At 37.4% G+C, this 9,973-nt stretch overlaps 1 protein-coding gene across 3 annotated transcripts in view; it reads left to right on the forward strand.

The window, feature by feature from the left end:
- Positions 1-4,817: 4,817 nt before the first annotated feature.
- LOC111802675 (protein ROOT HAIR DEFECTIVE 3 homolog 2-like) overlaps positions 4,818-9,973 on the forward strand; it is a 13,642-nt gene continuing 8,486 nt past the window's right edge. Inside the window, exons 1-11 of one of the 3 annotated variants that reach the window (XM_023687123.1) lie at positions 4,818-5,004; positions 5,105-5,282; positions 6,418-6,484; positions 6,648-6,750; positions 7,078-7,148; positions 8,014-8,077; positions 8,160-8,225; positions 8,313-8,360; positions 8,841-8,903; positions 9,001-9,057; positions 9,245-9,403. In XM_023687123.1, coding sequence (XP_023542891.1) covers positions 5,132-5,282; positions 6,418-6,484; positions 6,648-6,750; positions 7,078-7,148; positions 8,014-8,077; positions 8,160-8,225; positions 8,313-8,360; positions 8,841-8,903; positions 9,001-9,057; positions 9,245-9,403 — 849 coding nt within the window. In that variant the 5' untranslated portion in view covers positions 4,818-5,004; positions 5,105-5,131. The other 2 variants (XM_023687124.1, XM_023687122.1) reach the window with 2 other exon arrangements.

Below are 9,973 nucleotides of genomic sequence, written 5' to 3' on the forward strand. Positions count from 1 at the left end.
GAATTTGGTGGGAAGTTTCTATCAGTGTCTTCTGATAAATGGGTGAGGATGCATTATGAGGGAGAGGCAAGTGTAAGTGGGGACGATGTCTTGGTGGATGCTCACGTGTGAGATTCTACGTCGGTTGGAGGAGGAACGAAACATTCTTTATAAGGGTGTGGAAACCTCTCCCTATCAGATGTGTTTTATAACTGTGAGACTGACGACGATACGTAATGTGCCTAAGTGGACAATATCTGATAGTGGTGGGTTTGGACTGTTACAAATGGTGTTAGAACTAGACACCGAGTGGTGTGCTAGCGAGGACGTTGGGCCCACAAGGGGGTGGATTGTGAGATCCCATGTTGGTTGGAGAGGGGAATGAAACATTCCTTATAAGGGTGTGGAAAGCTCTCCCTATTAGACACGTTTTAAAACCGTGAGGCTGATGACGATATGTAACATGCCAAAGCGGAAAATATCTGCTAGCGGTAGGCTTAGGTTGTTATAAATGATATCAAAACTAGACATCGAGTGGTGTGCTAACGAGAATGTTGGGTCCCCAAGGGGGGTGGATTGTGAGATCCCCACATCGATTGAAGAGGGGAACGAACCATTCCTTATAAGGGTGTATAAATCTCTGCCTATCAGACGTGTTTTAAAACTGTGAGGCTAACGACGATCATAACGGGCCAAACAGACAATATTTGCTAGCAGTGGATTTGAACGACTGCACTCCGGTGTTTTTTTTTCTCTTGCCTATTGAAGCTTATGGCCCCCAAGTCTTCGCATCTTGGGTAGTGGCAGAGCTTGGCATGCCACGTTAGAGCGGTGTTTTGGCTTAATGTGGCCTACAAGGGGAGAAGAAATTGTATACTACTGTGGTACAAAGATTTTGTGTAACGACCCATGTCTAGGATTTGGAATCCAGATATGACACCTAATAGTTCCGACATTCCCTTGTCTCCTGCGATATGGTCACTTGACCTCGTGCCGAGGCCGAGGGATTGGATTAAGCTCAAATCGTTCTCTTCTTCTTTGCCTCATGACCTGATCCTCGTATCTGGAGTTTGTTCTCTTGGTCTATTGCCCTTTGCAATACCCTCCAAAAACATCTTTTCGAGAGATAGTTTCATCATAACACATCAACAAAAGTTAGATTTGTTTCTTTTTTTAATTAAATCCTGTTCGTAAGGATCACTTTTTCAAAAAAAGAAAAAGAAAGTTGAGCTAACTTTTCATTCCAGGTACGTTACACGACAAAATCTTTATGATTACAAGTCTTAATTATAACAAAAGGAAAGAATGAAATGTAACGACCAACACGAAAAGACACCTAAACATATATGTTTTATGTCGAATCATTTCGAATAAACGTTTTGGATTTGCAATGAAAAGTGTAGAAGAAATAATAAGGTAAGTTGGCATTGCATTATTTATTTCATGTTGAGAAGATGAGGCCATGTTGAAGTGTATGATTATAAAGACAATTGAAAGCTATTAGCTTTGCCAACCAAAACAAAACAAACCAAAACCCACCACACTTTGTCCTATGCAACCAACTGAACTAAACCAACCCGGTTCGGTCAAAAATTACTTTCGGTTCCTAAACTTAACCGGAAGTAACAATTTAGTCCATGAACTCTGGTCTGTAACGGTCTGTAAAGGGTTTTGAAAGTTTCGTTAATGCCCTTGAACTTTTATAAAAACTTCAAAAATACCCTTAAATTCTTTTAAAAAATTCAAAATTTTATTTACGTTTAGTATCACGTTTCAAAAATACCCATAAAATTTCAAGAGTAACCTAAAAAGTTTGGATATAATCTATAAGGTGTCAACTTACGTTTTTCGTTTATATATTGATAGTAAGAAATTCTTTAAACATTTTTTTTTATAAAGATAAAAGGTGTTAATTCTATTTTTTTTTTAATTTAATGGGTATGTTTTAAACATGGAACTAACTGTATGGATATTTTTTAATTTTTTAATTTTTTTTTTGAAGGGTATTTGTAACACCCGAGGTTGGATGAGAAATTTAAAACTTGGTTTTTCTTTTAAAAAGTCAAACTTCCGGGATTTTATTGAGTCTTAGAGGGCCACATTTCAAGATGAGATAGAAGAGAAAAATGCTTCCAAAAATTCCTGTAACTTGAAAAAAATATAAACGAAAATCGTGAAAATTTTAGAAAATCAGTCAACGTCAACCTCAAGGGGGTAAATTAGTCATTTTGTAAGGACCGGGCTGATTCAATGATTCTAAATAGATGGGTAAATTTTTCGCAAAGTAAGGCAAATCAAATTTAAAACAAAAGATACATTATATTTATATTATAACATAAAATGTTTCAACACAAAAAGGGTTGAAGATGATGGGTGAAGTTTGTCTATGGCACCGACTCCAAAATCTGCTCCCGACTTCGACCAGCTCCTTCTTACCTGAAAAAAAAAAAAAAAAAAAAAAAAAAAAAAANAATGAGTACAAAGACTCAATAAGCAACCTACTTGTAGGTTCTTAATCATGTCCTTGATATGTTAGGGTACCACACAGTTTTTTTTCTTGTTCTTGTTCTTGTCGTAAGTACTTAGGCCCTCTAGTTTCTTATTCTTGACTTGTGGGTTCTTATATGTTCTGGTTAAAATATCATCATTAGCCCAATAGGGTTAAGTCTAACCATTGTATGAGTAACTATATTTATGTTAAAGAAATGAATAAGGGATTTTAGGAATAAATTTAGGAAAATGATTTAGGAATTTTAGAAAAAATAGTTACTATCTAATATAAATACCCCTCCACCCTACCTAGTTTATCCTTCCAAGAAATCGCAAGTAGTAGTTTCTAAGAGTGTTTAGTTCATCATCCCAAGAAATCCCAAGCAATACCCCTCCACCCTACTTAGTTCATCGTCTCAAGAAATCCCAAGCAATATAAAGTAGTAGTTTCTACTAAGTGTTTTGTAAATCTCTTCTCAATTGGTCCTAATAAAGTGTGTAGTGTTTCCCACCGAGAGTTGTGTTCAACGATTCTATCTCAAGGACCTTGGTCCTTGGATTCTGAAACCTTGATTATTCTCCAAGGGGCTTAGTACTAGGGTTCTTGTCCTTAGAAATTGGATCTTAATCCATGTTCTAGTCCTTGATTTTTCTCTTGTTCTTGGTTCTCTCTAGGTTCTTGTTCTGTTTCTTAATTCGTTCTCCAAAACACCACCCTTAGGATTTACGGTACTAGTCATAAACCTACCAACCTGTGTCCAAGGTTTCATGCGTTCCCAGTAACACAGTCTTAACACCTACACTCAAGGCTTCATGCGTTCCAAGCAGTAGTCTAAGTCATAAGCATGATGTACCGTAGGGGGTCTTAGGAGATTCTTGATTCTTAGCTAAGGTAACTTACTATCTTCTTGTTCCATCTTTGATGTTGTTGGGATGAAGGAGAGAGATTTGATTTGCCTAATTGGAGTGGAGCACAGGAGTCTTACCGTGGAGATGGTTTACTCTGAACTTGAGAAGTAGGTTTGGGAGTGTAACTTTCTTTGCTGAGAAGCAGGTTGTTGCTGCTGGGTTGTCACAGCTTGGACATTGTTCCCCCCTACGTCCCCTTTTGTAGCCTTGAAGTTGCTGAGGAACAGTGGCCCTAGATTCCTCCCCATGATAGACCATAAAGGTCACGTGATCAATACATGCATGAACATGGCATAGATCATAAAAGTTACGTGATTGGTGCATGCATGAACATGACATAGACCATAAAGGTTACTTAATTGGTGCATGCATGAACATGACATCCTGCATATCCTTGGGTACCCATAACATGGTGCAGGGCATCTCATCTAGGTGAGGGAAACATGAGGCCAAACATGACATCCTGCAATGGAAACATGGTGCAGGGCATCCCACCTAGAAGATGAAACATGACCTCTGAAAGCACCACGGGGTGGGAGGTTATGGGTCACAATTGGACATGCTTAGAGTATTACCTAGCATTCTTGAGTTTCTGAGTCTGAGGATCATGGTCCCTTATTTTTTAGTGGTACCTAGCATTCTTCTTTCCTTGGTAGCTGTAGAACTTGTTTGGTATTGTTCTTGGTTCTCAATCTTATAAGTTCCTAAGGTTCATAATTCGTTGAGGCATAAGTTGTCACATGCATTCCTAATCATATGAACCCATCATAATAACTAGCATGAGTTATTCTAGAAAGTCATAGATTGATAATCACGATTCTTTGAGTTTTTCTTTCATATATCTTTAATTCATACTTGGTTTAGGGTTCATAAGAAAATCTAAGCGATTCATATAAGTATTTCTTAAAAAAAAGTCTAAGATGGCAACTTACCTCATCGTCGATGTTCAGGACTTCCGTTCTTGAGCTTCTGGTATCCGAATTACTTCAAAATTTCTTCCAAAGACTCCATTTTTGGTTGACTTACTAAACCAGCCACGTCATCGTCTTCTTCCTCTAGACAGGAAGAAGACGCACGTTTTCATTGTGCCCTTGTCTGAAACTCGAGCTCCATAGCTCCGATCATGTTTATTTTTGTGAGATTTGGCAGGGTTAGATGCATGGATAGGAACAAAGAATATAATTTTTGACCCTGTTCAACTAGCCGAAATAAAAGTATGCGTACTTGAAACTTAATAAATAGATATCTGATTAAAAAAACTAAATAAGTTAGTATCTTAAATATATATTTATTTTAACTTCAAACTTAATAACTCATTTACCACGTAACTTAAATAACGTAAAATTATGATATTTAAAAACGGTGACCAAATGAGATTATACGAAAAACTCTTCTACAAAAAAAGAAAAATATTAATATTATTTGAATTTCTTTTATTCAACGACAAAAGGCGGTTTCTTCTGAAAGATACAGAGGCGGTGGCGGTTGCTGACAGCGGCGGTCTCCGATCGACACGTACGTATACCAAAACCCAAAGCTTCCGCCATATTGCAACTCTGCCACAAAGCCTTTAGGGAATAAACCTTCAGCTTCTTCACAAGGCAAAGGCTCTTCCGTTCGCTCCAAGTAAGCTTCTGTTCGTACTTTGTTCTGTGCCCCAAGTTATTCCCTATTTGGACCTGAATTTCGACCTCTATTGTGGTTTTCATTTCATTTGTTGCTCTAGCCAGTTCTATCGCCACCGGATTCGACAATGAGAAGAGATGATTGTTACACGACGCAGCTGATTGATAACAATGGCGAGTTCAACGCCTCTGGCCTGCAGGATTTTGTCAGGAAGATTAAGTTGGCTGATTGTGGCCTTTCTTATGCGGTGGTCGCTATCATGGGGCCTCAGAGTAGTGGTATGTGCCTTGTTGAAATCATTTTGTGTTCTTGATTGTGCTGGTTCGCCTCCATTTATACCTATCTAGTCTGTCGTTGCATTTTGATCAATTTTCGACTATCTGAATTCATTTGTGTATGGGACTGAGGTTGTTGTAGTTCAACATTCAGTTGCTTGATTTGGTGTTTTTAATTAATCGTTGAACATGGATTGCCTCTACATTGCTTTGCCAGCCAGTTTGCTTGTAAATGTTCGGTCCTTGTCGTAATTGGTTTCTAATAGTGCACTCTGATGTAACCAGGTTGGGGATTGTTGAGAGAAGTCCCAGATTAGCTAATTAAGGGGAAGATCATGAGTTTATAAGTAAGGAATACTATCTTCATTGGTATGAGGCCTTTTGGGGAAACCAAAAGTAAAGCCACGAGAGTTTATGCTCAAAGTGGACAATATTATACCATCGTGGAGGGTTGTGATTCCTAATCTGGTATCAGAGCATGTCCTTAACTTAGTCATGTCAATAAAATCCTCAAATGTCAAACAAAGACGTTGTGAGTCTCGAAGGTGTAGTCAAAAGTGACTCAAGTGTCGAACAAAGGGTGTACTTTGTTGGAAGGCTCTAGAGAAGGAGTCGAGACTCGATTAAGGAGAGGATGTTCGAGGGCTCCATAGGTCTTAGGAGAAGCTCTATGATGTATTTTGTCCGAGGGGAGGATTGTTGAGAATTGTTGGGAGAGGAGTCCCAGATTGGCTAATTAAGGGGAAGATCATGGGGTTTATAAGTAAAGAATACATTTCCATTGGTATGAGGCCTTTTGGGAAAACCAAAAGCAAAACCATGAGAGATTATGCTCAAAGTGGACAATATCATACCATTGTGGAGGTCCGTGATTCCTAACAACCCACTATCTTGAGAGGAAGATGACTTAAAGTCATAATGTTGTACGTGGTATTACGTCGTTTGTCGCTTTTTGTCTTTAGGCCTCGGAGTAAGATAATGTTGTTGTTTAGTTGATTAGGAATGCCCAAGAGTTCTCTCTCTCCATTGCATTTTCTTGGGAGCAAGAGGCCATAGATTACAGATCTTGAAACCTTATATGCTTTTTATTTTATTTTATGCTAATACTCTGTTCTCCTTTTCCCTCTTGTATGGTCAGGGAAGAGCACGTTACTGAATCATCTTTTCCACACAAATTTTAGGGAGATGGATGCATACAAGGGAAGGTTCTTCCCCTTACCCTGTGCTTTTTCTTCGGACATCCACAGAAATATATAGTTGGGGTTATGCTGGCATATAAAATTTATACTGCTTCCTAATTCACAGTATATAATTACGCTCATTTGAATTTCTTACCATAAGGATAAGCTAATAAATTATATAATTTAGGGTTCAAACTACCAAGGGCGTTTGGGTTGCTAAGTGTGTTGGCATTGAGCCCTGCACAATTGCCATGGACTTGGAGGGCACTGATGGAAGAGAAAGGGGAGAGGTAAAAAATTTGGTTTTGGGATTTCTAAGGTTAGGAGATTATGGTGTATATTCATCTATGCAGAATATATATAATTAAATATTGATATAAATAATTCAGTTTTAAGAATCTATTAGTTTGTACATTAGATATTTTCCTTCCAGTTTCATTCGGGATTTTTAAGGTTTTGTTTGGTCGTGGGTTTTTACATGCATTCCAGTTAATTGGTTAATCTGAGAGAACGAGTGAACATTTGTGCAAGTGTTATTATTGGTAACATTTTATTCAATTCAATTGTTGCCAAATGCTATAATATTTTTGTATACTCCAAATTCTTTCTACTTTCAGGATGATACTACTTTTGAGAAACAAAGTGCGCTATTTGCTTTGGCGATCTCTGATGTTGTTTTGATAAATATGTAAGTTTCGGAGTTAAGCGGTTGTTTGCATCCTTTGAATTTTTATTAATGTTGTTGCTATCATAATCATGGCTATTATTATGATTATCATAAATGAATCTTATTGATGAACCAAAGAACGAGACAACACAGGAAGAAAGGAAAACAACTACAAGAATGAAATCCATACTTTTTGTGAAGTAGAAAGTGGATATGTTTTCTATTGGACAAGCCATAACTACCAAGTTGGATTCAAGGGATGAAAATTAGCTCTCTATTAGAAGATTCCAGCCAGTTGATGGTTTTATGAGCCTTTGTAGGAGAAAATAGGATTCTAATACTTTTTCATCAATAAAAAGTTACAGGGTTCTTCAATAGCTCACTTTTGGAAGATACCTTAACAGAAAATTAGGCAGAAATTTTAAGGATGAAAATTTAGCTCTCTATTAAACGATTTCATCCAGTTGATGATTCATGAGCAGTTGTAGGAGAAAACGGTATTCTAACATTATTTTTTCAACAATGGCAAATTACAGGATTACTTCAATAGCTAGCCGAGAGTCGCAAGTGGGTCATGTTATAACATGTATATTAGTCGCGTATTATTGCAAGTATCAGGGTTATGATTAGGCATCCACTAGTAATGTCTTTTACTATAATATGACTCTACACTACAGTAGCCTGTCCATGTTTTTAATGAGTCTTGGTGAATGTACTACATAAAATTTTCACATATTTGAAGAGGCTTGTAACCTGCAAGTTTCTGGTGAGTGCAGTTCGACAGTTTTTTATTTAAAAAATCCTACTTGGTAGCTTACTGATTACATGGAGTACAAAGGTTTCTGTTATTTGAAGTGTGATTGGAATTCTTGTAAATCATGTACAGATGGTGCCATGATATTGGTCGAGAGCATGCTGCAAACAGGCCTCTTCTGAAGACAGTCTTTGAGGTAATATCTCTGCGTGTTTATTTTCTTGTGGTCAGCCTTCTGTAAATAACATTTTCTTGTTTTTGTTTCACTACTAATTTAGGTAATGGTACGATTATTCAGCCCTCGTAAAACAACTCTACTGTTTGTTATACGTGACAAGACTAAGGTTGGTTGTTGACTTACCAAGGCAAATGTGAAGCTCACAGTTCAGTCTTGTTGAATGTGTTTTCTGATCTCTTGGATATCCATGCAGACCCCACTTCCGCATTTGGAGTCTATTCTGAAGGAAGATATTAAGAAGGTATTCCTTTCTTGGGTTCTCTGATTGCCCTGCAAAAACTCCTAACATTCTTTCAGGAGAACTAAAATGAACATGCAGAAGATTAGTCCTTACCATTTTTCTTCACTGTTCCAAAATGTTGGTAGAGATTCTATGATGCTGATGACATACGAGCATCGTTAAGTAAGGTAGTTATTTTGCTGGAAATGATCAGGAGAGGGCCTTACAATACAGAATTTCCAAGTCCGGTAATTGGTTGTCTTTACCAGCTAGGGCAAGAAAAGTTATTTGTTTAGACTCAATATTACAACCAAAGGGATCTGTTCAGATTGAATAGTTTAACTTTCAAGGCTGAGCATTGTAAACTTATTTGAAATCTCGATTCAGAACGTGGTGGAGGTGGATTTAGTTGGATAGTGGTGTCTCCTTCCACTAAAACTATTTAAGGGCCTTCACTTCGGGTGTCTTCTTCTGAATGATTATTTCCCCTTCTTGGTGCAGATATGGAATGCTGTTCATAAACCAGATTCCCTTAAGGATACTCCCCTCAGCGAATTTTTTAATGTAAGTTTGTTAGCATGGATGGCATTATATATCTCTATTTCAACGTCTATTAATAGGCATCAGCATGTATGTCTAATTGAAATATTTTGGCTTGAAGGTGGAAATCTTTGCTTTGTCAAGCTATGAAGAGAAAGAGAAGAAGTTTAAAGAAGAGGTAATCTTGCAATGGCTGGTTTACTAATTTAAGGATTTTACCATCATTAGTTTGTTTTGTAATTAGGGATAGCAAGCGGGTATTTTGCATTGCATTGCAATGTATAAGGATTCCCTTCCCTATTTGTTATTTTTTTCTTCCTTTACTGTGAAATTCAATTGCTCATCTTGTATGATCTTTTATGTAGGTTGCTCAATTGAGGCAACGGTTTTTCCGTTCTATTTCTCCGGGAGGAATTGCAGGTGATCGACGAGGTGTTATCCCTGCTTCAGGATTCTCTTTCAGTGCGCAGCAAATATGGAAAACCATAAAGGAAAACAAGGACCTGAATCTCCCTGCCCACAAGGTTTTATTTTTACATTTTCTTTCTCTAGACGAAATAACTTCTATTTGTAGGGTTTACAACTGATATATAAAGAAACGGAAGAAACAATGTTTTAACCTTTTATGGAAAAGAAAGGATTTGAAGATGTTCTACACTCCATAAAGTTAAAAAAAGAAAATAAAAGAAAGAAAAAAGTAACCCTTTGTAATAGGTATCCCGAGAAGTATCTATGAACTGCAAAGTATCCCACTCCAAGTATACTACAAAGATAAATATTTACCATAGGGACTTTTTGTACCCCTCTCCTTTCATGTTTCTAATTGTGTTAGCCGAGTCCATCATTGAGTTGATCTCAATACTCCAAATTGTGTAGCCTCTGAAAACGGTTCCTCTCGTAAATTTCAACAGAGAAAAAGTATGCTAGTTTGAAGTAAGGTGCTGGTGCTTCCAAGCATGTCCACACAAGTCAATGAAATAAGGTGAAGATAATCAGCGTCTTTCATCATGTGTTTCATGACCCACTTACGAGTTTGTGAATAAACATGGAATTTTGATGGGCAGCAACCAACCTTTGCTTAATTCTTCGGGGGG

This window comes from Cucurbita pepo, chromosome LG09 (genome assembly GCF_002806865.2).
Source record: "Cucurbita pepo subsp. pepo cultivar mu-cu-16 chromosome LG09, ASM280686v2, whole genome shotgun sequence".
In the NCBI taxonomy this organism is placed as follows: Eukaryota; Viridiplantae; Streptophyta; class Magnoliopsida; order Cucurbitales; family Cucurbitaceae; genus Cucurbita; species Cucurbita pepo.